At 47.3% G+C, this 27775-nt stretch overlaps 1 protein-coding gene across 3 annotated transcripts in view; it reads left to right on the top strand.

Moving 5' to 3' along the window:
- PHC2 (polyhomeotic homolog 2) overlaps positions 1-27775 on the top strand; it is a 49706-nt gene that overhangs the window by 11791 nt on the left and 10140 nt on the right. For 2 of the 3 annotated variants that reach the window (XM_082612582.1, XM_082612583.1), the window contains exons 7-8: positions 9484-9902; positions 10173-10338. In XM_082612582.1, the coding sequence (XP_082468708.1) occupies positions 9484-9902; positions 10173-10338 (585 nt within the window). Of the gene's footprint in view, positions 1-9483; positions 9903-10172; positions 10339-14587; positions 14814-27775 lie in introns of those variants that run through there. The other variant, XM_082612584.1, reaches the window with a different exon arrangement.

Below are 27775 nucleotides of genomic sequence, written 5' to 3'. Positions count from 1 at the left end.
GAGTAGGAGGCGGAAAGCAGAGCAGAGGGGTTGGGCTTCTCGGTGATCCGAGGACCCAACCAGGAGGGCAGAAGAGGCGCAGGCTGCAGGGTCCCATGGGCCTGGCTTCCAGAGGCTCCAAGGCCTCGGGGAGCTGGGCCACAGCTCCTGACAGGAGGCTTGGTTCCTGGAGTCCTCATTCTAGGGGCTAAACTCAAGGCCTTGGATGCACATGCAGGCTCAAAGGTGAGGAGAAAGTGGCTGCCAGGAGGGAGATGCTGTGATAAAAGAGAACTGTCCCGTCATTGAAAAGCCTGGGCCCTTTTCACACAATTGTGCTCCAGATGCCAGGTCTTTGTTGTGTCTCTTCATCCCTCCTCAGGTCTCTGGAAGGAGAGAGAATTCATTGTTGGGAAGGCCTGCCACACATCGGCTTTGTTTTATCACAGAGAGGGTTTTGTGTCAGGGAGTGGTGATTCTGTCTGTGATAGGCGGGACAGTGTGATGTGTGCGGATTCCAGGACTCTTGGGTACCATATTTCCCTCCCAAAGCAGCTGCCAGACTGTAGGGTAGGTGCACTTTTACTTAGAGAATCCAGCAGAAACCAAAACACGCATGTGGGCCTGTTATCTAGCTGGAATCAGATCCCCTACAATTTTGATGTTAAAATCATGCAGCCAGCCATGAAAGTCATTTCATTTATCCTCTGCAGGATCAGATTTAGATTACTAACCATCTCCTCCTTATACTAGGGGGGGAAAGCCAGCAGATGTCAGAGGAGGAGTTTTATATTTTGCTGAACATTTCTCACCATGGGTGTGTGTGTGTGGGTGGGAGTATGGGTGGATGAGAGAGAGAGAGAGAAGAAGCAGACTGTGTTCCTTGGAACTGTTGAACATTCCTTCTTTCCTGAAATCCTTCACCCTAAGCTCCTATTATGTTACTTCCATGGTTGCTGCCAGTAATAATAATTATTACCAGTTAATGAACAACCATGTTCCAGGCACTGTACTAAATGCCTAACCTACATACCTCATTTAATCTTAGCAATAATTATTCATCTCACAAATGAAGAAGATATGGCTCAGAAAAAAATAATTAACTACCATTTCCATAGAGCTTTTCTCTCTTTAATTGTTCAGTTCAGCTCAACAGATATTCATTTAGCACCTATTAGGTGCCAAACGTGATGCCAACCATATGGGCGTTAGAGTTGAACAAGTGTATAGTCTAAGAGCGGTTGTGGAAATTTGAGTCGTGCCTTGAAAAACGAGTACGTTTCCAGAACAGAACTGAAGGGGGATTATCTCAGCTGGCACTGGGAGGCACTATGCCCAGAGCGGCCACGTGTGCCTGTGACCGTCTGTGTGTGTAGGTGGCCCTGCTGCCCCTTGCTTTTCCCTGGCCCCACTGCCATTAGCAGTGAGACTCCCAAAACACTCTATCCATCCCCCTTGTGTTTGACTTCAACACCTACGTTTTCAGACACCTGCCACCTGTCCGCAGATGACTTCTCAATGCATGTCCATCCCTGTCCTCCTCCCCTCTCCCCAGAGATTTCCAACTGTCTATAGGATATGCCCACGTGGATATCACCCCACCAGCATACACATTTTTAAAATTTGGAGATTCATAAATAAAACAAAAACCAAAACCCGGAAGTCTTCCTTTTCAGAAAGGTCCCCCTTTCCCAGTTCCTGGCTGCTGTCCACAGTCATCAGGTATTCCTAGACTCAGACTTACAATCTCAGGGTTGTTTTGACTTCATTTTCCTTCATCGGAGAGGCAGGGTGTTATAATGGGAAAAGCATAGACTTCGGAGTTAGATGTGGTTTCAGACCCCAGCTTCATCACTTACTAGTTTTATGACTGTCATCAAGTTACTTAATCTCTGGGCTTCCCTGGTGGCGCAGTGGTTGAGAGTCCGCCTGCCAATGCAGGGGACACGGGTTCGTGCCCCGGTCTGGGAAGATCCCACATGCCGTGGAGCAGCTGGGCCCATGAGCCATGGCCGCTGAGCCTGCGCATCCGGAGCCTGTGCTCCACAACAGGAGAGGCCACAACAGTGAGAGGCCCGCGTACCACAAAAAAAAAAAAAAAAAAAAAAAAAAAAAGTTACTTAATCTCTGTAAATCTCGATTTCTTCATCTGTAAAACAAAGATGGTTATATTTACAACAGACTGTAAAAATGGATGCGATGGCTGCAGAAGTGATCAGATATCTACCGAGTAGGCTCACAGTAGATGTCCGTTCCCTTTCCCTCCTTATTCCCACCCTCCATCACTGCCCAGTTTATCACCAGGTTCTGACCATATTTCCTACGTGTCGGCTCCCGGCTTTGCTTAAGGCCTGCTGACCATACGAGGCTTAACTGACCACGAGAACATCCTGCTCATAGCTGCCAGAATCACCTTCCTCAGAGACTCCTTTCTTGTTTAGAAACCTTCGCTGGGTCTTTATTTCCTACTCTGTCGGTCACAGGAGGGATTCAATAATCAGCACATTAACGACTTCTGACCGACTGACTCTGACTCTGGGGTGGGAGGCTTCAAGACCCCCCAACTGCCCCTTGAACCACTCTCATCGCTCCCAGCTCCCTCGCATAGATCCTCTGCCTCGCCTTCCCCACTACCCCCCGCCCACCTTTGTAACTTACTTGACCCGCACAGACCTTCTACCTCCCCACCTTCTGGCATAACACTCCCCCTTCGTTGTCCGCTCTCCAAGATTACCTCCAAAGTTCTCAACAGCCCCCAACTAACACTTGAAGGCCTGCCGTTTCAACTTGAGCTCGCTGACTGTGCCATTCGCTCACCCGTCAGCATTTTTTTGAGCATTTGTGAGATACAGGGCACCATGCCTCATCTGTCGGGAAGCCAACTTCCCCGGAACTTGCTGCACTATGGAAGTCTCTCGGAAACAACTCTCTCTTCTTGCTTATAAAGTGGGAATACCGCCCATTTGCCTCAGAGGCTGATTGTAAGGAATAAATGAGACTCCAATGAGGAGAATGATTTGAGAAGTTCAAAACAATATACAAATAGCAGGTAGTATTTTAAGAATAGCCACCATTTATTGTGCATCTTCTCAGTATGAACAAAGGCAGGGAAACTCTCCTCTTTGTGGTTGAAGCATAATATTCCATTTGATACTAACGACTACTCTATGAAGTATATATCACCATTTGCAGAACAGGAAGTCAAGATTCAGAGAGGTTAAATAATTTGTCTTAAGTTGCACAGCCTGTAGGTGGCAGAACCAAGATTCAAACCAGATCTGTCTGACTCTAAAACCGACACCTTTAGCCACTTATGCCGTATTCTCATCCCTCTACCAAGGGTGGGTAGTTTCTTTTTGTTTGTTTGTTTTTTTGGTTTTTTGTGGTACGCGGGCCTCTCACTGTTGTGGCCTCTCCCGTTGCGGAGCACAGGCTCCGGACGCGCAGGCTCAGCGGCCATGGCTCGCGGGCCCAGCCACTCCGTGGCATGTGGGATCTTCCCGGACTGGGGCACGAACCCGTGTCCCCTGCATCGGCAGGCGGACTCTCAACCACTGCGCCACCAGGGAAGCCTGGGTAGTTTCTTTTCTAATGCTTCAAGCTGTCTTATAAGGAATCCTGCTCACAGAGGATATTTGGTGGTTTTGCCAGGTAGTTGCACAGCAGGTCTGAAGACATTAAGGCATAGACAGCCCACCATAGAGTGCCTCTGAGGTCAGCAGACCTGTTTTTGTAAGCTTGTTTCCTCTTATGGGGAAATTCCCTTAGCTCTATTTCCCCTCTCCTATTCCTCCTACCCCTCAGCCTGGAAGGACTGCATCTGGGAAAATTCACGTGCTATTGCTTTCAGTTTTCCTAAAAGGAGCTTTCTTGTCTAGTTATGTGTATGTGGGACTCTGACCTCTAGAGTCAGCCTCAATCTCAGTCACTCCCCGAGGCCTGATCACATGAGACATCTTTGGAGATGAGCAGCCTCTGGAGAGTGCTGGCATCATTTAGACCCACCCATCATTTTGCCTGTTCTCTGGCTGCTCCTGCATAGTCGTCCTGGGTTCAGCTGTACAGGATGCCCTGTGGGTCCTTGAAAGCACCGGGGTATACAATGCCTCCAAGTCTTCCCACGTGCTCTTCCTTTCAGCATCTTCTGAACTCTGAGTCATGCTAAACACTTACTTCCTCTGGGAAGCCTTCTCTGCTTTCCTTCCCAAGCTGAATCCCCTTTTCTGTGTTCTCAGTAGTCTGTGCTTATCTTCTGTCATAACATTTACCAAGTTATATCGAGAGTGTCTGTTTTCCAGCTATCTCTTTGACCAAACTGTAACCTATTCTAGGGACCATGTTTTAGCCAGCACCGAACATGGTACTTGGTCTATAGTAGGTGCTTAGTAATGTTTGTTGAGTGAATGAATGGTTGAAAGTATCTCTTCACTTAACTCTCTAAACCTTGAAGAGTAGTGGGTTGTAAAAAGTTGTGCCATTCCTCTCTCACAGGCACCCTCCTCTCACCCATGGTCCAGGTAACTCCAAACTCTAGTCAAGTATTGCAGATCAGAGAAAAATAAGTGTTTGAGCATACCTCCAGCCTACAACTGGGAATGCTTGCAGCTCTCATGTACTTTGAGACAAGAGTCCCAGCATTTCTGGACAGTGAGCTGTTTCCTGCATCTCTGAAGACTTGGGATCAATCAAGATCCATTACTGATCACAAGTTCTGGCAGTGGATGCAGCGAAGGGGGCGTGCCAGTAAGCCATCACAGCTAGCCCTCCTGCATGGGGGCCTTAATCCTCTTGCTAACCAACTGTTTGGGGAACAGTGAATTGGTCTCTTCAGATTCTAAGGAGGCCGTCAAGGTTAGAGCACCAGATGGGAAGGTGAGCATTGCCTGGAGTCTCTCCTTTTAACTGGGCCCTAATTTCTTGAGGCCCTAGGCCTGCCCCTCCTCTGTTCCCTGACAGAAAGGGCTGATGAAGCCTTCCAAAGCCGTGGCTGAGGTCCCATGGAACCAGCCCTTTGTTCCTTAGAAGCTTTCCAGCTGCAGGGGATGGGGCAGCCAAAATAGGTACAAGTGAGAAATGAAGCTACTGGACTGTAGGAAAAAATAAAGGTCCAGAGTGACTTCTGTGCATTCATATTTCATAAACCGATATGCCCCATCCTAGCTGTAGTGAAGAGGGATGTGGCCTCCTCTGGTATTGTGGCTTCAGTGGGAAGTGCCCACCTTCACCACCCCACGCTGAGCCGGGAGGGCCTGGGAGAGGGAGGAGAGTCCATCGATCTCACCAGGATCGGCAGCAGACAGTTGCCAAGCATCCACAGACGTAGATTATTATGTTGGACAACGTGGAAGGGAAAAGAAACATTAAAAACCTAGTTCAATTAAAGCACATCTTTTAAGTTTTAAAAAAACGTAAAACAAGTCTTTAACTCAAAAAGCATCTAGTCTGGTCGGATAGATAGGAAATAAACACATAAAAGCATAAAAGTATTCCAGTTTAAGACACCACTGATCATAAGACCCACCATTATTTTTTTAACTCTAAGAAAGGAAAGCACTACCAATTAAACCAACATCGTCAACTGTAATATGCATCCCAATTCAAAAGATGTTAAAGTGGAGGTGGGGGGGTAAGAATCGATTTTTAAGAATCAATGAAATACATATACAAGATAGTACATGTTAAATCACAAATGAATCAAAGAAACAAAGTGTTCAGGACTTCTGAGGGAAAACCCATAATTGAGGGTTAAGACAAAGAGAGAAAACACGAGCTGAGCCTGGGCCAAAGAAGCTTCTGCTTTACTGAGATCACTGAAGTGGAAGGAGGGCATTCCAGAAAATGGAAGCACTGAAATCACAGCCAAAAAGGCACGGGGGAGGTGATGTTGTACAGACAATGAGCAGAGAAGCTAGGGTGGGTGAAGGTGAAGGCAGGAAGGTGGTGAGCAGAGGCTGGACAGGAGGAGAGGCTTCAATAAACCAGAGTGCTGATAAAACCAAAATGGCCGGGCTTCCCTGGTGGCGCAGTGGTTGGGGGTCCACCTGCCAGTGCAGGGGACGCAGGTTCGTGCCCCGGTCTGGGAAGGTCCCACATGCCGCGGAGCGGCTGGGCCCGTGACCCGTGGCCGCTGAGCCTGCGCGTCCGGAGCCTGTGCTCCGCAGCGGGAGGGGCCACAGCAGTGAGAGGCCCGCGTACTGCAAAAAAAAAAAAAAAACCCAAAATGGCCTGTGGGGTTACCCCCATTTCATCCATATTCTGACTCTGAAGAGGAAAAGTTCTGCGGGACAAACAAGCTAGAGTCCCACCGTGTTGTCATTCATTCATTCATTCATTCAGCAATACTGATAGAGCATCTACTAAATTCCAGGTACTTTGGAGGAAACAAATCCTAAATTCTGCCTATCAAGGGGAGATAAGTCATTTACGGAGATAACTATGAGGTATAGGTATCCTCGTTACTCCCACTTTAAAGATGATGGCACAGAGGTCCAGGGAGGCCCAGTGACTTGCCCAGCCTCCCACAGGAGGACAGGGGTGATGAGAATTTGATTTATGGCACTCTAGACAGTATGAGACAAGGCACAAACTTCCGTACAGGGGGCAGTAGACAGAAAAGATTGCTTGGATCAAAGAAATAATAAAAATTGAAAGGTTAGTTTATGTTGTAGGAAGATCTTGAATGTCAGGATCTTTGGGTAACCTCAGACAAAGGAGAGTCCCTGATGGCTTTTAATCAGGGATCAGATCTGTGCACTCGGAAGATTAATTTGTGATCTATCTACAAGGCAGATTATAGAGAGAAGAAACTGGAATCAGACCAATTAGAAAGCTGTTACAACACTTTAAATGAAAGGAATTTGACCCAGGATAATGCTTGAGTTAAATCATGGTCTTGGCTTTTTATTAACCTTGAAAGGTTAAGGATGTACACTCCCCTCAAAATACCTTGGGGTCTTTGATCTATGAACTTATCGAAGCCATCATGAACTTTGTTTCCAGCCTTGGCATATACTAGCATCATTTGTTCTAAAACAATGGCCTTAGGGTTTCCACATGCAGCATGGGGTCGGGGAGAGAGTGGGACAGAGAGGAGGCCCCGGGATCAAGGGCCGCAAAGCCAACAGTTGCCTCTCCCAATCTTGGTAAACAAAGGTGTACTGCGCCTAACTACACTCTTTATGCTCTATAGATCTAGCCCCTTCTTCTCAAACCTTCCCTTTTCCACCTTATAAATCCTGAATTTTAAACTCTTTTCCTATGATAGCCACCCCCATCAGATTGTATGATCGCTAGTCCAAACCTCTTGTCTCACAGTTAAAACCCCAAAGCCCTGGGAAGGAAAAGGACCTGTCTCAGGCCACACAGCCAGTGGGTAGCGGGACAAGCCTCTGACTCTCCTAGCCTCTCTGAGCTGCACCATCTCCAGCTCTCAGCTCAGACCGGCAGCCCCTAGAGGGACTCTATTCCCCCGGCAGGAATTCATGGTTTTGTAATAAGGGAGAACAAGGTTTACTTGTGTCTTCAGTGACGCTGCCCATTCTGCAGAACTTTTTAGCCTCTAGAGACTAGCCAGGCACTTCATGGCATCTGCGGTATCTCTCCAGTGTCTTAACAACGGTCATCTTAAAAATCCCTAATTATTAAGTTTGCCTGACTAACAGTCTTGGCCTGATTGTTAAGTTTGAGCTATTCAAGGTGAAATTAGGAGACAAGGCTCAGGGTGAGGTCAGGGGCAATTCGTAATCACCAAATGCCTGCTGGCAATTTCCATTTGGACATTCTGCCATCACCTCAAGCCCCACACATTTCTCTCAAAACCTCATGGCCGTCCGTGTTTCCCCCTCCCATCTTTCCCTGTCATCCAGGTTACAGCCCGTGGGCCAACCATACTCCCTCCTCTGCCTACAGCAGTCGGTCACCAAGGAGCATTTTGTGTCTCCTTTACCACCTCGTTTCTGTCCTCTCCTTTCCATTCTTATTGGCATTCTGCTTGGAACTCTGTGTTGGGTTGTGATGAGATAGGTGGAAACTTGCTTGTAAATGGACAGAATTCAAGAAAAAAGGTACCTCCCCTAACTCTGTTTGAAATCTGCTTACTTTGCACCTGTGTCACAGGATCCTTTTTAAATGTTAGCTCAGGACCCAGAATTTGCATTCCCCTCATGGGCTGGGAGCCTTTGGTTGTAAAAATCCATTTGTGAGCTTCCAGCTGTGGCCCTCTGTGCTTTTGCATGGCACAACGTCTCTCTGCTGGCCCTCCAGCTGTGGGAGTCCCTGCAGAGGACAGCTTTTAGGCAGGACAGATTCAGCTGAGCAGCCCTCATGCTAAGCTGGCCTGGATGCCACTAGACAGAGAGTGAGCGGCTTGAGGACAATCAGTCTCTGAGCTGAATTTCCTGAACCCCTTCTGTCTATAAGGCATGAGCTGGACACAGGAGGGATAACTAAAAAGTAGAAGGATCCTCACCTCAAAGAGCTAGCCTGGTTAAAATGGAAGAAGAAAGGACAAGCAGCAAATGGCAACACATGAATTCCAGTTCAGGACAATACGTTTGTTTGTTTATTCAGCCCCCATCTAATATTAGGCATCATGCAAAGTTCTGGATAAAGAGATATGTGATAGTTTCTGATCACGAGGGGTTCATGATCTGGAAGGGAAGACAGCTAAGAAACAATTATAATCCATTGCGAGACACGTCATTATGGTAGAGGTGAGCCCAGGATACTCAGAACCTAAGCCAAGACTGAAATAATAATTTTAATTATCTGATTGAATATATGAATTAAATGATTGACGATGGCCATGTGCCAGGCACTGTGCTGTGCACATTATGTCATTTTTCTCTCGTTTTATTCGCACAGCATTTTTCTTCTTTCATCCTTACAACTTTCTGGGCAAGAGCTGTTTTTGTTTCTGGTTCTCAGACAAGGCAGCTGAGGCCTAGACAGGTTAAGCAGCTAGCCCAAGGTCCCCCACTGGGTAACAGAAGGAACCAGTGGTCCATCCCAGGCTGCCTCCCCACAGAGCCTGAGGACCATGTGTGCAACTGGTACTCCCTGGAGGGGGCCCAGCCTGAGCAGAGCCAGTGGGGTGAATAAGATCCAGCCTTACTGGGCTGGGCTGGGCGATGGGAGCCTGCACCTGTCGCAGGCCCAGAGAACAGCGAGCGAAGGACACGGAGGAGAGAGAACATAGCTCACTGCAGAATCCAGTGTTTCTCTCAGCCGTTGGAACGATCAAAGAAGGCTTCACAGAGGAGGTGAGCTTTGCATTGGCCTTTGAGGGACAGCCAAGGGCCCAATGTTTCGGCATAGGAAGAAAGCAAGAAAACAGAGAGAGAAGGCCAGGCCATGGCAATGGTCAGGCCAGGCTCTAGGTGAAAGAGGAAAGAGATGAAAGCAAGAACACCAAGTTTGGAAAGCCTTCTTTATGTGGATGTGGGAGGGGACACAGCAGAAGGCGAGACCGAGCCATGCCACCTAACCTGGCCTCCCCCTCTTCAGCCTATGCTCAGCTGCAGCCACACCAGCTCCTCTCCCAGCCGTCCTCAAAGCACCTGCAGCCCCAGTTTGGGATCCAGCAGCAGCAACAGCAAGCATCACAACAGCCGCCGCCGCCCCAGCCATCACGGCCAGCGCTCCAAGCCCCGTCCCACCCCCAGCTGGCCTCGGTCCCTCCAAGCCTGGCCCTGCAGCCTGGCCCCGAAGCCCATGCCATGCCGCTAGGCCCAGTCCCATCCACCCTGCCTCTTCAGTGTCCCGCTGCCAACCTACACAAGCCTGGCAGCGCTCAGCAGTGTCACCCCCCCACGCCAGATGTCGGGCCTCACAATGGATACCCTGAGGGCCTGTCTCACACCCCTCAACACAGGTTCCAGCATGCCTCGGCTGTCATCTTACAGCTGCAACCTGCTTCGCCAGTGGTGAGTAAGCCAATCCCAAGGTCCAGGAAACAAAGTGGGAGGACACAGCTCAGGCAGTCCCGTGGCCCCCATTTGGATGTGTGTCTGGGTGGGCTGAGTGTTGAAGTCCTCTCTGAGTATTCCAGGAAAGAAAAGGGGCCTCTCCCTAATTTGGGGCTGGCTGAATCTTAATGTCCTTGCCTTCTACCCAAGCTCCATGGAAACGGGGGACGTGTCCAGGAATGTAGAGGCAATTCACGAGAAGATCATCTCTGTCCTGTCCTTTAACAGCCCCAGCAGTGCACCCCCGATGACTGGAAGGAAGTGGTACCTAGAGAGAAGAGTGGGCCTGAGACTCGGTCTGGCGCATCACCGCATCAGCAAGCCATCGTCACTGCCATGCCAGGTGGCCTGCCTGTACCCAAGAGCCCGAACATCCAGCAGTCCCCAGCTCATGGTATGAAGTGTAGCGGGGCCCTCGGGGGAGGGGAGAGCATTGCCTTGCTTGCCACCCCCTGGCACATCTCACTTGGGCATCTAGAATGGGAGGGAAACTACTCCAACCCCCAAGAAGCAAGAAAGAAGCTGGGTAGGTGGAAACAGAGAGAGGATTGAGAAGATGAAGCAAGGACAAAGAAAGGGGACCCAGAAGGCATAAAGGAGAAAGAAAAGGAGAATTGAAAGTTCTAGATGAGGCTTGCCTGTCATTGCTGTCAGATGTATCTGCATATCCGTATGCCTGGTTGAGGGTTCACCCAGGGATCCAGTTGTCTCAATCCTCTGCTCTGCTTGGTATGAGAGTGCGTTCTTGAAGTTGGCAATATGACAAGGTGGCTGTGTAGTGCAGAGATGAGGGAAATGCTTAGGGAGGGCTAGGAGGGGATTCAGAGTGGGTTCAGCTCACGGAAAGCATCTTTGAAGGAACGGTGCTCAGCTCTGGGATCCCCACCTTCTGTCTGTGAGTGCTCAGTGACAGGAGGGCTTCTCCTAGACCTGGGTTTTAGGAGACTCTGCTGATCCCTCTACCCTGACGAGAGGATCACAGCAGTACCTCTGCCTTCACAGTGATCCCTTCGCTTTCCTTTCCTTCACTGCCAGTGTGCACAGCAATCTTGGCCCAGATCTCAGAGACATTCTGGGCCATGGGCTGCCCACAACTCAGGGAGGCAGTTCCATCATTGGACTAAATGTGTGCTGGGAGTGGGGTGGGGAGAGCCAAGAGAAAAGGGGTTTGGAAAACGGAAGAAGGAGGAATGAGAAGAAAAGTACTTTGGGACAAAGTAGTTATAAATGTCCTATAAGGAATGGAGGGTGGACTCAAGGAAAAGGAAAGCAAAGGAATATGAAGAAAAAAACATTAGAAAAATTAAAAGACAGCAAGGAGGTCAGCATTCTCTTGGCAAACTGGCAATGATAAGGAGCTCACCATTTTGAAAAGCAGCCCATTCCGTTGTAGGATTGCTCTAATTATCAGAAAGTTGCTCTTCAAATTAAGCCAAAATCTGCTGTCCTGGAACTCCCACCACTGGCTGTGATTCTGTCTTGTGGATTGTCCATCTCCTACAGTGTGTATAGACAGTTATCATGTCTCTTTCCTCTCCCCCATTAAAAAAAGAGAAAATCTCCAGGCTAAATATCTGAGATTTATTTCATTTTCTACCTATCACACATCCAGACTTCCCATTCCCACCATGCTGATCATTCTTGTCTAGCTACATTCCACCTCTCCACTAATTCCCTTAAAGTGTGATCCCCAAAATGAAGCACATTAATTCCAAATACAAAAAGCCACTAGTCACCCTAGGTTGGCACCTAGACTTAGCTTTATAAGCCCTTCCAGGGACAGAGGTCTGCATGGTATAGTAGAGAGGAACTAAAATTCATTGAACACCTATGTGCCAAGTTCTGCTCTAAGTTTTCCTTTACTCACTCATGATAACCCTGAGAGATAAATATTATTGTCCCCATTATTTAGAGGAGGAAACAAAAGCTTGAAGAGGCTCCAGTTCACACAGCTATGAAAGGGCAGCACCATGATTCTGGCTCCAGGGGTAATTCCCTCACCTGCCTTCAGCAGGACATTGCACCTATGGCCCCACGTTAACTCCCCTGACCCAGGGGAATGATACCCTTAGTTCACCTAGCACTGTGTCACCTGAATTCCAGAGGGGTTGGGTTTGGTTTTTGTTTCTGTCTTTGTTTTTGTGGTTTCTTTTTACATGGATTGCTATCATTTCAGGTCTCCTCCATCTCAAACTTGTACAATTTATATTGTGAGCCAAAACATGATTAATTTTATCTGTTAAGCGTTATCTTGTGAATTTAGCCCACAGTTCCAGGCTAGCCAGAAAATGGTGATAGTTAACAGGTAACATTTAATGAGTCCTCTCTGCCAGCTTTACATGCAAGTCCTCATTTAATCCTGACAGTAACCCTCTGAAGCAGGAACTTTTATCATGCCCATTTTAAAGATAAGAAAACTGAGGCACAGCAAGAATAAGTGGTGGGGCAGGAATGTTTTATATCTGAATTTTGTCACTCATTATACTAACTCCTCTGCTTAACTTTGCCATCCGTAAATTATACAGCATGTTTTCTTTGTCTTTAACCAATTTGCTGATAGAAATATTGAATAGGACCTGACTGAAGACACATCCCCTGTCTGCAGGTTGGTGATAATCAACAGCCTTTGTTCAAGTATTTGTTATCCAACAACCTCTGAATGAACTGACATTTGCCTCCCTTTCTTCATCTTGTCTAGAAAGCTCTCAAAAATCTCTTTCTGAAATCTAATCTAGATGATACACACATAACAAAGCGTCTTGCTCCTGAGGTTCTATCTCATGAGAAAAGTAAGTTTTGCACAGTGGAAACAATTGTCAACCACCCAAGATTTAAATATTCATTCTGTATATGTTTGAATGCCTGCTCTGTGCAAAGCACTGTGGGGTGGGAGATAATAAATACATAGAGAAATAAGGTCTGTACCCTACCTTCAAGGAGCTTAAAGTCCTCTGGGAAAGATGAGAAATGCACAGGAAAAAAATACAGTAAAAACTAAGATATGATAAATGGCATAGAACAATTGTGGGTAAAATGCTTTAAAAGGTAAGAGAGAAAAGTTACTGCCACGTAGAGATTATCAGGATAGATTGCAGGGAGGAATGGCATTGTTCTAGATCGAGGGTTGGCAAACTACGTCCCGAGGGCCAAATTCATCACATCACCAGTTTCTGTACAGCCCACAAGCTAATAATGGTTTTTACATTAAAAAAATTTTTTAAGACTCAAAAAAAGAAGAATATTTTGTGATACATGAAAATTATATGAAATCCGAATTTCTGTGTCCATAAATAAAGTTTTATTGGCACACAGACACATTCATTCATGTAGTGGTTGTCTGTGGCTGCTTTCCTGCTGCAACAGCAGAGTTGAGTAGTTGCAACAGAGACCACATGGCCTGCCAAGTCTAAAATATTTACTATCTGGTCTCTTACAGAAAAAGTTTGCCAGCCACTGTTCTTGAGTCTAGACCTTGAAGGATAGGTAGGACCTGGACATGTGGCATTGGGGAGAAGGGACTAGTGAAGTAAAGGAAGGGAGGCAGGAGTGTGGGCATGTTTGGGGGACAGAGAGGCCGAGCATTCATAGAACAAAATGTAAGTGTAAGAAATGCAAAGGCAGAAAGGGGGAGGAAATGTGAATATTAATGAAAGAAGGCTTTGAAAATTTGAAAAATGGGGGTGGGGAACGAGGGAAAGAGAAAGGGAGCAAACTAAACGATCAGGGAATATAAAATAAATGTAAAATGTAGAAACAAAGGAAAAGGGACGAGGCCTGAGGGGAAAGGGTTGGGGATATGAATGCTAAGAAAGGTAAGAATATGAGAAAATGTTGGAAATAGAAGTCAAGCGTGGAGAGAGAAATTCGGGGCAAGTATTCAGCATAAAGCCTGGGGGATGAGGGTGCAGTGAGACTTGTGAGTCTCACAAGCTCTAGTGTATCTACTGAATGAAGGTGCTTTCCCGACAATTTAGTTTAATCCAGCGTGGTTTAGAAAGAGAAGTAACATTTATTGGGCTCCAACTGTGTGCCAAGCACTGCAGTCAATTTGTATAAATGCCCTGTTAGCCTGCACAGTAAGCCTAAAGAGGAGGCATTAGCCCCGTTTATGGAGGTGTAACTGGGTCACTTTGGTCATTACTTAACCTCTCTGATCCTCAGTTCCCAGTGGGGAGGATAACGACTACTTGTGGGGTTATTGTGAACACTGAGAGGAAGTGCGTGCATGTACGGCTTGACACATATTCAGCACTCAGTGACTGCTAGTCGTTATTCTTCCTGCCTCCGACTTGGCGAGGCGGGAGTCCACCACCGCACGGGGGGACTTTTGACGGGGCGAGAGCGTACATTGGCGTGGCGCGGCGTCCGCCTCCCTAAACAGAACCCTGACGTCCCTAACCGGCCGCCAGACCCCCTGCGCCTTCCGGAGGGCGCGGGGCGGAGCCGGCGCGGCCGCACAAAGGAAACGCGCGGCCCGGCTTCCGCGCCGGCGCCCCGCCTCCCTGAGGCCCCGCCCCTAGCGCCCATGCCCCGCCCCCGCCTCGCCCCGCCCCCGGCGGAGGCGGCCGCGGGAGCCCTGCCGGGACGCGCCGCATTGTCTCCGCGGCGGCTGCAGCCCTCGAGCGCCCGCCGCGCGCGCGCAATCCGCCGCCGCCCGCACCCCCGCCCCGGCCTCGCGCCCCCGCCGCCCTTTGTGGACGCCGGCCCGGCCGGTACGGTCGGATGCGCCGCGGCAGCCCCGGGCCCCGGCTCGGAGGCTCCCGGCGGAGAGGAGGCGGCCCGCCCGGGCCCGGGACCCCGCGCGAGGCGGCGCCCGGCCGAGGGGTTGCGTAGGCCCCGCCCGGCCAGGCCCAGCCGGGCCCTGGACAGGTCAGTGCCCGTGGCGGGGGAGGGGTTCTCGCCAGGAGGGGTACCGCGGCCCGCTCTCGTCGCACTGGACACCGGGCACCGCCCTCCGGTGCCACTCCCGGCCCGGGCCTACTCGGCTGCCAGGCCGTGCCAGCCCGCGATTCTCGCCCTCCCGGCGCCGGGGAGGTGTCCTGCGCCTCCCCCCCTCGTCGGGGACCCTGCCTGCCCCGCACTTCCCCGGCAGCCGCTGTGTCACCTTCGGCGTGCCAGACGCTTCCGTGTGTCCCCGCACACCCCCACCCCGGCCTCGGTCCTCCGGGGCGGCGCTTTACCGGGGATGGACCGTCCGATTAGGGACAGGGCTGCTGGCATCCGCTGTACTCTCTGGGTAGGGGACTGCCTATCTTGGAGGCCTGCGGCTTCGCTGGAGAGTTTTGTTTTTAATCTAGTTCAGTCTCACGAAGCTTTTAATTGGATGGAAAGGGACAAGCTGTTCTGTGTCTGTCCTCTCTTCCATTTTTAGAAGAGCGTTTTCTCTCCTTCCCGTGCCAAATGAAGGCATATTGTATTGTTGATTCTTTACATTAAAATCGGGACTTGTGAGATTCTTTATTTAAATTGAAGTCCACAGAGAGGGAAATAATTTGCCCAAGATCAAGTTGCAAACTAATGGTGAACCTACAGTGTGAACTCCTAGTCCCCGGCTCCTGTACTGTTGGATACCAGTTTGTGCCAGTGATACCCCCGCCATCCCAACCCTCACCATCCCTCCCCCAAGGCTGCCTTTTAGACCTGAACAGATTTCACTGACATACTTTCAGTTCTGATCAACTTTCCTTTCCTTCCTGCTCCATACCTAGAATGCTGACTTTCTTCCCACGCTCTTTTATTCTTTTTCCTGCTAAACAACTTAGTGACAGCTCTCCCCCTAGATATCTCCCATCCTAGATCTTTAATCCCCTTCCGTTAGCATATTGGACCCAGAGGATCCCTTGTTGTGAAATAAGCTACCGACCTAAATCCACCATATGTCCCCAATTTTTCTAGGACAACCCCAATTTAAAATATCCTATCACACTGTATATCAACCAAGTGTCTCAATTTTTGGTTTAGAAAATAATGTCATTTTAACCATATCAGGCCCTGCTGTCCTGGCCTTTTCCAGCCATTTGGCTTTGGGGCATAACTGGGTAATCCAATTATCATTCACCTGGGAATTTTCATCCCCCCACCCCCACCCCCGAGTCAACCCAAATGTTGGAACTGCTAGGATTTCTAGATGAGTCTGAAAATTGCAGGCTAATGAGGCAAGGAAATTCCTTCTTGCTCCTATATGTCTGCCCCGCTTCCCTCCCCATTTTTTATTCCGGTAGAGGGCCTCAGACCTGTGGCACCGTCTATTGATTAGGGCTTAAGTTGAGGTCACATGGGATGCAGGGCTTCATATCATGTTGACTCCAGAATAGAAAGAAAGAAACTTACTGTGTAGGTTACAGGGCAGGAGGTTCTGTCTTGGATCTTAAGATACCTGCACAGCTAAGTAGTTTTGGTTCCACTCAGATTTCACACACCTTCGTTAGGCTCCTGCCTCATGTAAAGCATTATCCTAGGCACTGTGGAGAATATAAAAGTGATTTTCTCACTTAGCCCCCAACATCTGGATCTATATCTGGAAATGGCCACATTTTTGAATCAGCTGATACAGTGTTTCCCACTGTTTCTTTACCTAAGTTCCAGTCCCTGCAAGGCGGGAACCAGAGCTTCTGGCTTGGCTCCTTCACAAGGGCTGGCTTCTTTCAGAGGGCCCGGCAGATGGGTAGTGGTGCTCGTGTGGCACCTGCCCTTTCCAGGCACTCTTATCACGTGAGCTGTGCCTCTCAGCCCACCCAAGATCTGTTTCCAGGCTTGTCCATACACATCGGGAAGAATAGATGCCTTTTTTCTCCAGCGTTAATCTTGCCACTTTTCTGTTGTTCTTGAGTTGCTTTCTCAGTTGTCCAACTGCATTTTTGTGAGAGGTAGCTTCTGTTTTCATCGCCTTCTCCCCCCGCACCCCTTTTAAGCTGTTGTTTTATTAATAGGTAGCACATAGGTACGTAATGAATGTTGGTATTTTATCATGCACTCACCTCCCAGCCCTGTCCACTTCTCTTCCAGGTCCTGGCTTAATTTCTAATTTACCTTTGTCAGATGCACTCAACATATATTATGTCCACTTCCTCAAAGTAAGGAGGAAAGTCCAGCTCTTCTTCCTTCTGTCCCAGTAATGATGCTCCTGGCTATAGGTCTCTTCAGCCATTGTTCCTCTGCATTTCAATGGAGGATAACCTTTTAGGAAGGTGTTGTTATGCTTGCTTCTCCAGACATACCTCCTCTGTCACTGACTTTCTAGTCTAAGCTGATTGACCCTGAGACTTCTCTTCCTGCTACCAAGGCCCCTTCCCCCATCTGTGACCCTGTGCCTGTGACTTGCTCTGGCTCAGCCCCAGAATCCACTCTTTTTCAGACCACATCCTTTTTCCTGCCTTACTCATTTCCTGTCTCAGATACTTTGGATCCCTTGGATCTTTCAGTGGGAAAGAGAAAAAGAGGAATAGATAGACGATTTTATAAAATTGAACTGTTCTTGCCTCTGGTCTTGCATGCTCTAATTTAGGCCATCCCCTCCCGAGGTTTTCTTGTTTTAGGGGGGGGAAAATGACTGCTATCTCAGGATTAAGAACCTTTACCTGAGGCTTTGAGTGTCTTTTTATCTCTGTTTTTTCTTGTTGTGAATGTGTGAAGAGGATGACTCGACTGCCTTAGACGCTTCCTCTAAGTCTCTGCCCTCCTTTGGGCTTTAGGCCTCACACTAGGCATTCGGTAACTATTTGCTGAATTAAGTTCACCCCCTTCCTATCAAAGTCCTTCACTTTGAGCTAGCATGGATCAGTAAACTAACATAAAATTTAAGTCGAAAAAACTAGGGAGTAGGATGGTGGCTCCATTTCTGGTAACGCTGCTCCGTGTTAGTGTGACATTCACCAAGGGTTTTTTCTTCCTCTTGGTCAGTCCAAGTTTATATTAAAGTTCTCCCAGCTGTGCAGTGCCGTTTACTCTCCAGACAGATTTGGTCCCACCCTGAAAAAGATTCTCTCCTGAAAAGATACATTTACTAGAGTTGAGAGTAGGGAAATGAGACACCTTCATAGAAGCATAGTTTCTCTTTTATTCCCTTTCTTTTGTGCCATTTTGCAACTGGAAGATGAAGATGATGATTTTCTGTGGTCAGGAGGAATTTCACAAAAGTGGTTGTAGAGATTCTTTTGTGTTTTCCACCCCCGTGGAAAAGCAGGGTGAGGACTGGCTGCCTTATGCAATCTACTCTCATGAGGCCTTTGTACCAGTAACAGAAATGACTCTCTGCAGTGACTTAGCACCTTGTCTAGTGGAAATCAAAGCTGGGACTACCCCTCAAGGTAGAGGTATGAACATATACAGATTTATGTTTTCAGTGTTTTTATGGCATGCTTTAAACTACAGGGTGAGTCACCAGTTAAAAAGACTCTGAGTATGTGTTCTGTTAAAAATGTTTAAAGTAGGCCTGTTCAAGATAACTTGAATTACTTATTCACAATTCAAATAGATGCAGGTTTCATTTTAAGCACTGACTTATTTTAAAATTTCAGTTTGAATTTAGCTACATCAGAACACTGATTTGATGCTTGCAAAGAAACTCTGAAACAAACCATCTTTAATTCAACTTTATGACAGTTTGGAATTGTTAGGAAAATAATCAACCATTTATTTATCCAAGACAACAGTCTTACAGATTCAGGGCTTTTTTCCCCCATCAGTAACAAAAGTAGAATATAATTGCCATGGTCAAGAAATGGTTGTGTTTTTTTTCGGCCCCACCCCACGACATGCGGGATCTTAGTTCCCCAACCAGGAATCGAACGTGCGCCCCCTGCATTGGAAGCTCGGCGTCTTGACCACTGGGCCGCCAGGGAAGTCCGGAGATGGGCTCTTTTATAGTTAATCGAGTTATACAGTTAAGAATGATTAGTTTTTGAAGGTATAAAATATAGTAAGAAACATAGCATATAATTTAAATAATAAATTGTTGCTATGTGATTCATTGTAAGACCATCTAGGCCAGCATAATAAACTTAATGGTTTGTTGTTCTTTTTCCTTCCCCTTCCAAATTTATTTATAGTTAGTGAAAAGGGATGTGCTTTCCTATACTTGAAATTTCCAAATGATTTTTTTAGTTAAATCCAAAAGAGAACATTCTTTCTACATCTGCCAAAGAAATGATTGCTATTAAATAGGGATTTCCAGTGTTCTAAGATGAATCCAGATGTTGAAGAGAGTCCCAGTTTGCTGTTAGACTCTCTTGAAAGCAAAAACCTGTTTCTTGGATGATCTTCTTAGCAGTGAAATTTGTCATAGCTTCTCTTAAGAAAAGATGACTGTTAGCTGCTGTGTCATAACCAACTCTTCTCCAGTAGATTAGGAGAAGCAGGCCTGATGCTGAATATTGAGACCGTTGGCAAGAAAATGAGAGTTCATGACTGCTGGGAGTTATTTTTAAAGCTCTAGTTGCATGGCTATTATGTCTCAAATACTGTGTAATTATCCCTAGTTACTGATATCTTTAGCCTATTTGAAACCATCCATATGTGGCCTAAATCCACACAGCTATATTAAGACATTTTTAAACAATCAAAGCAAATGACACTTTAAATTAAAACAAAATTAATGTGAATCAACTACCGTTTTTAAAAAAATTGGTTAAGTCCACATTTCCAGGCCTCCAGTAATCAGTATTAATCTCTTCTGTCAGCTGATTGGTAGCAAAGTAGCATGATTGAAAACTTAGAAAATGGTTATTAAAGGAAGGGGGCAGTGTTTTCTAAGAGCAGAAATGATTAAGAAGTTTGATTTGCAAGAAAAGTATTATCTATCCCATTATATAGACAAGGACAACTGAGGTTTGGCTTTCTCTAGCACGTGCGTGTGCGCTTGCGCGCGCTCTCTCTCTCTCTCTCTCTCTCTCTCTCCCCCCCTCCCCCTCCCTCTCCCATTTCTCTAAGAATATTAGTGCTTCTGCAGTTGGTAAATAAATAAGGCATTATATCAGGCAATATGGTGGCCTTTCCTTGCTATCAACCTGAAAATAATTAGAGAATTTTCTGAACATTTCTAGTTGGTTTTTTAACTGTTATAAATCCATCTTCCATGATTTTCTCTTCAGCCTTTTAAAGTAATTTCTTTTCACAGGCTAAACCGCCTCCTGGCATTATAAGAACCGCTAGGAAAAGTGGTTCTTTATTTGTTCCTGAGTTCTTTCTTTTCTGGTTCCTGGGGTTCTTTTGTGTAATACCCTGGGACTCTTTATGAAAGAAATGCATAGGAAGGGAGGGAATCTGGCAGTTGTCATGTCCTTTGGATTAACGACTGTTGAAGGTGAATTGGGATGTGTGGTCTGCCCCAAAGGGCAGGTAGGTGCATTTCCCTTGTGTTGCAGTCATTGTCAAAGTGGAAGTAAGATTTCTTCCCGAAGCCTTACTTCAGGAGTGCAAGGACAGCACACTGAGTAAGCCAGAGCACCTGAGGAACATGAATGATGCCTGAGTTTGGACCAGTGAAAGAACAGCTCTGCTCTGGGGCTGCAAGAGGCCAGGCTCAGTGCGAGTGAGACTGGGGCAGTTTCCTAATCTCTTGAGTCTCAGTGATTGGAGCCCTCCAGTGGCCATGTCAGGACTCTTCCACTGTGTCGTAACTGCAGTGTCTTATTTAATCCTTACCACAGCCATATGGGACAGAGATAAGTACCCCATTTTACAGATGAGGAAACTGAGGCCTAGAGTAACTTGCCTGGGATTACAGACTAGGATTTAAGCTTAGGGTCTTTCTGATCCCAATCTTAACTGCTGGGTAGCACAGCTTCTAAATGTAATCAGTGCCAGGCATTTTACATATATAAACTCTAACATTCCCTGTAACCCTGCAAGGTAAGCAGCATGATTGTCATTTTTATAGATGGAGAAACTAAGGTGCAGAGCAGGTACCAAGTGCTTGAAGCTTAGCTACACAGGTAATCAAAGATGGAACCAGAGTATGAACCCAGGTCTGCCCCAGTGCTGGTGGCCTTTCCACTCTGCCATTTGTCCTCTTGTCTCCTGTGATCCTGATGTCTCTAGCGGAGAGCCTCTCCTGTGGGTTCCAGACCTTTTGTGAAATCACAAAAGGTGATTCACAAGACGCTTTCTCAAGACGCTTGTGAAATCACAGCGTCTGCTAGAGAACTGTGATGTTAGGATATCTGGGAGCCCCCGACCGCAGCCCTGGAGACCGTAGGGCTGCAGAGCTTTTTTTGAACGCTGTCCCTGGCTCCCTGCAGCTAACGAGCCATCACACGTTGACCAGCCGCAGGTGGTGGGACCTGGTCTTCAGCCTGGGCCGGGCAGCAGTGCTGCAGCTGTTTGGAAATCCCCCCTGGCTCCGGTCCGGGCCACGCGGGGGCGGCTGGCTGTCGCTCCATTGATTTTTTTCCTCCAGAGCTGGGGGTGGCCGCTTGGAAAACGTTCAGCTGTTTACAATTCAGCTTATGTACACTTTAGCTGGGGAGTGTGGGTGAGTCAGAAGGTCCGCTCCCTCTGCCTGTGTCCTAAGAGACAGCCTCAGAGTCAGCTGTATGGTAATGGCCGCCAGGGAGGAGGAGGAGCCTCCCCCTGCCAGGCCCAGATGCTTAAGATCCAGGAAGCCTGTCTGCTCTCCAGTCCTCTTAACCCAGACTCAACAAGGTCGCTCCGCAGTGACACCGAGGCACGTCTGAGGCAACCTGGCCCAGCTTCCCTTTCATTGGGCCGCCACCTCCCTGGCAGGCACCAGGTATGGAGCCGGGGCCTTGCCCTCCTGTGACTCGGCAAAGCGCCCCAAAGGGATCCTCCTGTCACAACCCTTTCTACCCTCTCGGGAGAGGCCCCTAAGAGCAGAAGTGCTCCGAGGGGCAGGGTGATGAGGGCACCTGTGTGAGACAGCCACGGCCTGCTGTGCGTCCGGGAGCCAGGGGCTTTTCGTGGGTCTGACGGTAACTCGGTCCTTGGCAGAATGGCAAAAGCTACAAGCATCTGGCATTGGTACCTCCAGCCTTCTGGTTCTTAGGAGGGACCCTGGGTGGGAAGGGGCCTACAATTTTCCCACCTCTCTGAGGGCTCCTTTTGTGCTTGTTTTAGAAGGTACTCTCTTCCAAATTAGGTGGTACCCACTCTTGCCTTGATTCTGAAATGCACATTTTTAACTATGCACCCTTTTCCTCCTCCGGGAAATTAAGATGTTAGACCCAGGGCCCTTCTAACTCCAGTCCTCTGTGATCTAGTGCCCCTGATCCAAAGTGTCCACGCTTCATGCCCCAGTCCTCCCACCCAACCTTATCCCTAAGTTGGGAGGAAAGCTATCTGCTTCTCTAAGTGATTCACAGGCAGGTGTGAATGGCCACAGGTGTATATTTGCATTTTAAAGCAGGTTGTTAACCAAATGAATCTCTTTAATGGAATACTCTGTCAGGGTCCCAGGATAGAGCCACCATTCCTCCTTCCCTCCCCCTCCCCTCCCCCCCCCCTTTCTTTCCCTCTGTCTCTCTCTCTCAACAAATTGGTGCTTAATGAGATATCTTAACCTCCCTCACTTTCAGAGCAGCACTGACTTCTTTAGGGGCCCAAATATAACTAATGAGATTGTAAAGGGAGGCCACAGCCTTTCCAGAGGGCTCAACCCTCAGCTTGCCATGCTGTGTTAGCACCAGGTGCATCTGGTCTGTGTCAGCTGCTCCCTGTCTGGGATGTGGCTTCCCTGGGCGTCACTTTGCAGGTGCTCCCCTCAGGGTCTCTCTAGAGCAAGCAGTTGTTTAGGAATCCTGCTGTCACCCCTCCTGGCCACGTGACTGGCCTGCTAAGCTCAGGCACAGTGAGCCGGACTTCAGAGCCAGGGGCCTGGAGAGAACGCTCTGTGTTGTATAAGAGACCTTGTTTTGCCATTTGTCGAGCAGAATTTGTTGCAGGCAAATGATCCATGTTATCACCTATTCTGCTTCCTTGAATCCTTTATTAACTTCATTAGCTTTGTCTTTCTCCTGCTGCTGCCAAGCAAGGGTAGTTAGAAGTCTTGTAAATTAAAATACCCCTTTCTCCTCATGTCTGGAGAAAGTGGAAATAGCCACTGGCCACGTTGAAGGGTAGAGGGAGAGGCTCTGCTTGCCCTTCATTTCCTCTGAAGTCAGGTCTTCAAGGCGACTTATTTTAGGGGCAAATAGAATGAGTGGCCAGGTCATCTGAAATACCCACAATAAATGTTAGTACTGAACGATATTTCAGCATAACTGATGATTTTTGCCTTACCTGTGCGTATAAAGAGCACCATAACTGGTTCCGAAGTGCCCCAGACGGTGCGCAGCTGGGGCCAGCCTGACCTCTGTCCTCAGTGGGCAGGAAAGCTCGGCCTCTCTGGGCACCTACCTCCTGGCCTCGGGGGTGGGGCTGTTTTTATAGGCGCCTCCGGCCTCTGCCTCTAGAGGTCATCACACCTTTCCAAATGCCTGGAGCCAGCATCAGTGTTTCAAAGGGACCAGGGAACCCAGAGCTGCAGCCTTTGGGGCCAATTTAATGCAGTATCTCCCTTCTGCTGAGGAAATCCTCACTCAAACAGGAAGCCCTGGGCTAAGGAATAGCTCTCATTCTTCTTTATAGCCAGGTACCCAGAAATGCCACCCCCGTAGGCAGGCACCAGCCCAGCTGCGCCCTCTTGTCATTATCACCTCAGAAAGTGCTGGGCCGGTCTCAGCTGGTGACCGGTTGCTGTCGGAAGAGTAAGGAGATCTGTACGCTGGTCAAGAGTGAAGACGGAGCACACGGGTTCCCCATGCTCCAGCTCAGCAGCCGTTAAGTGGCTATCATATATTGGACACTGGGTTAGCCCTGAAGATACAGATGAGACCCAGACAGCCCCCACCTAACGGCACCTGCTTTGCCTAGCAGAGGAGACCGGCCCTGTAGCAGATAATTTCACAAACTGGGCCACTGTGGGGGGGGGGATCCTTCCTATTTTAATCCAGTCCCTATAAGGGCTGTTTCTGCCAGCGCCTGTGAGACCAGATTGAGAAGCAGCCTACAAGGTTGAGGCCTATGTTATGTAACAACTCCCCCAGAACACATTGTTTTGTTCATTCTGATCCAAATACTTAGCCCTTTGTGGTCAGCTTCAATTGAAGGCTAGATTCTACTTCCCCCTTCCACCACCACCACTGAAGCTTGGCTTTATTTCCCTCCTGCAGCCTCTCCTACTCAGGGTGTCCTGGCCTCCACCTTTCAGATCCAGGTAGCTAACTCTGTATGAAGCCATTTGAGACCTGTGGGAATCCCGGCAGCACTTACAGCCTAGGGACTGGTCAAGGGAATTGAGTAAGGAAGAATTCCAAAGATAGAGAATTTCTTTGTCTCTGTCTTCCATCTGGCCGCAGGGCCAACAGGGCAGGTTTCTGCAAGTTTAAGCTGCTTTCCCCTAAGCAGGCTGCAAAGCAGTCTGGGAGAACGGGAAGCAGATTAAATTAATCTCAGTGTGCTGAGCTTGGCAGGGGTTGAGATTGTGTATGGTCATTCCAGAAATAGCCCAAACTGCTTTGTGACTAAAGCACATGATAACGTATTGCCTACAAGATGACTGCAAAGCAAAATAGCTGCAAACCTTTGTACAGTCGTAAAACGCTCTCCCTTCCGTCCCTTGGATTCTGTGTCTCCTGTAGCCTGCCCCAGAGGTATAATGGAGAATGATAGTTTATAATGTTGTGGTGAAGGGGTTTATTAGTTTGTTCTCTTGCTTAATAAGATCCTTTTTTAAAAACTTAGATTCCCAAAAAGTCTTTTTCCTCCCAGAGTTAAATTAAGTATTGGCTCTGTAGCCTCTGAGCTGGTGAATGTCTCTGTTGGCTCCTGTATTTGGCACGAGGGAGGACTCTGACCTCAGGAGCCCCCACCCCTCGTCTTGCAGTGTACGTTAGTAGGCACAGATCTGAGAGACAGGAGGGAAGGCGGTAGAGGGGGCAAGGAGAAGAGTCGAACAAGGTTGGAGAGATCACATAAAAGGAGACAGGGTATCAGCAGCTGCTTGGTGATAAATATCAGTGAAAAGAGGGAGGTGGGCATGATCCCAGAATTCAGAGGAGAATGGATTAATTCCATAGAAGTATTATAAACTAAAACAAGGGAGTCACTCATTGCCCTCCATCTGTGCTCTCAGCGAGGAACGAGATTGTTTTTGAAAGAAACAAAACAAAACTCTTACCAACAGGATCTCTTGGATCAATACACTTGATATCTTATGTTAGTATTGACTGAGTACCTGACTTTAAAAGATGCTGGCAAAGAAGACCTAGGGTGATGATGAATTTGCAACCTTTTATATAAGAAGTAGTCAAAGGAGCAGAGGGAGTGTGGCCTGGAGGAGAGAACCTAAACTGGGCTCATAAGTGACATCCTTCATGACACCAAGAGCATTTCTTGAGTGTTTCCCAGTGTGCTAGCACGCACTGCTATTCATTTTCTCGCTTAGTCCTCGTAGCAACACTAAAGGGTAGGTCTTATTATTGTCTGTATTTTATAGCTGGAGAAACCAAGGCTCAGAGACAGAAGAGGACTTGTCCCTAATCCGCTTGAGTGATAGAGACCAGTCTCTAAGCCAGGTCTAAGCCTATGTTTTTGCCCATTGTACAAATAAGATTAGCCTTGTTCTGTGTGGTCCTAAGGAATAGAACCAGGGTAAGTGGACAGAAATTAACAGAAGATAGATTTTTGGCTCGTTATAAGGAAGAACTTATTAATTGAACTGCCCAAGTTGGGAACAAACTACTTCGGAGGTAGTGAGTTCCTTTGTCATTAGAGGTATTCAAACAAATGCCAGAAAATCACTGGGTGGGGCTGTTATAGGGAAGGGTCAAGCATTGGTTGGTAAGGGGTTGAACCAGACTTTCTAATCTTGTGATTCTATAATCTGTACAGTAGCTCATTAGCGAAGCCAGGGAATATTTTACTAGGCTCTAATTAGAAGGGAATAGCCATCATCTAAAAATAGGATTTTAACTTACATAGTAAGCTTTCTATTTTACCAACATTTATTCATGATTTTAAATAAAATACAGATTTGTTTCTTTGCATATTTAAAATACTTTAAAATATAAAAGCAAAAATGTAATTATGTAAATACAGACTTAAATATTTAAAATTTAAAAGCAGAGAAACTTAATTTGATTGATTGTATAATTAACTCGGTCCTCCTAGTTATTCATGGATTGTTAAGGAAAGATCTTTTTTTCTAGTTCCCAAACACCTTTACAATTTTAGAAGGACTGATTCTAAAGGAGAAATTTTCCGTCCCTATAGAAGGGTCAAAAATGTCAAAAAAAATTTTTCAAAGGACTATAAACACGTAAAGGAATTTTTCTAACTTGCTGGTATGACTGTGTCTCCAAAAAATTAATTTTAAAAAAATCTCATTAATCACATCTCTTAGGTAACTCCCACTCAGCTCTGAAATTTATTATAGTTGAATTATAGAGGTCTGAGTACTGAAGGCATGTGTCATGGCCAACTCTTTTTCTTAACAACAAAAAAAGATTTATCCCAGTTTATTGCACATTAGGACTACTAGTAAGAAAATGAGCCGGTTATAAACCTTTTCTAAAATGAGTTTATTTTGATTTCTCCATGCCACATAATTAGGCATCGTGAATTCCTGTTCTGTGGTGGGATTTTTAGATCTTTAACATGAAATAAGAGCATCTTCATATAAATTTTGTGCAAAAATTACTTAGCTAATAAATATACTGAAATTGTTTTTAAAGTGTGTAATACATACATTCACACGGGGTTATGCTTACTGTCAATAGGCTTGTTGCAATAAAGAAATGGCTTTTTCTTTCTTTTTTTCTTTCTTTCTTTTTTAGGAAGTTCCAGGTTAAAGGCAACCTCAGCTTCACACAGTTGGCGGTGGTAGAGAATGGCCCTGGGAAGGGGGGGTGGGGGAAGAGTTAAAAAAGGGAAGAGAGAAAAGTTGCTTCTCAAGCAGTGAAGCAACTCAGGAGAGGTACTGTTTGGAGTGGAGGAAAGGGGGTCCCTTGTGGTGTGGTTCTGTAAAGGCACCTCCTCATACTTACTGGAGCTCTGTCAGGCTCTTCAGAGATAGGCTGGCAGGCCCGTGGAGAGGAAATCTTAAGCAAGGCTCTCCTTGGAGGGAAGGAGTCTGTGGTTGGCTGAGAATCAGATTGGATGTGGAGCTGAGAACTGGACAAGAGGCTTAATTGGAGCAGGAGACCTGCAGGAACAGCATAGAAAACCTCAGCTCTGCCTAGGGGCTTCCTCGGTGGAGAAACAGAATACACGCATATCTTAATGCAGTGATCCCAAATAACCAGTCTCCGATTAGGCAGATCTGTGTTAAAATGTTTACGTGGGGTTCAGCACTTTGACATTTCACAGCACGCTTAACATCTAACCCTTTCCTGAGGAACCTCGTAGAAGGTTCATTTATCCTCTCTCCCCGAAACCCCGTCATGCCCCAAGCCCTATACCTAGTTCAGCTTTTCATCTTGGTTTTAGATGTCACCTTGAATACGTTTTCTCCCTTGAGCAGAATGTTAACTTGTTTGTCCAGATCAATATTGACCAAGGTCTTAACTCCTCAAAGGCAGAATTCTTGCCTGTGTAACCTGGTTGGACTATTCTTAGCACAGTTGGGAAATTAAGAAACACTGCTGGCGGATGAGCTGCACTGTTGCAGAACAGACTGTAGTCTCACTTGGTAGTGGGTCCACTGAGACTGTACCACTTTTGAATGGGTCACTGAGGGAGGGGACTGCTTGGTTTGCATCGTCGGGCAGTGTTGAGTCCCTGCTCTGCTACTGGCCTGGACCTGGTTCTGACCCCCCCTGCTTGTGTTTTCCTGCTTT

This window comes from Mesoplodon mirus, assembly GCF_964341445.2.
Source record: "Mesoplodon mirus genome assembly, chromosome: 3".
Lineage (NCBI taxonomy): Eukaryota > Metazoa > Chordata > Mammalia > Artiodactyla > Ziphiidae > Mesoplodon > Mesoplodon mirus.
This window is presented reverse-complemented; position numbering and strand designations above follow the sequence as displayed.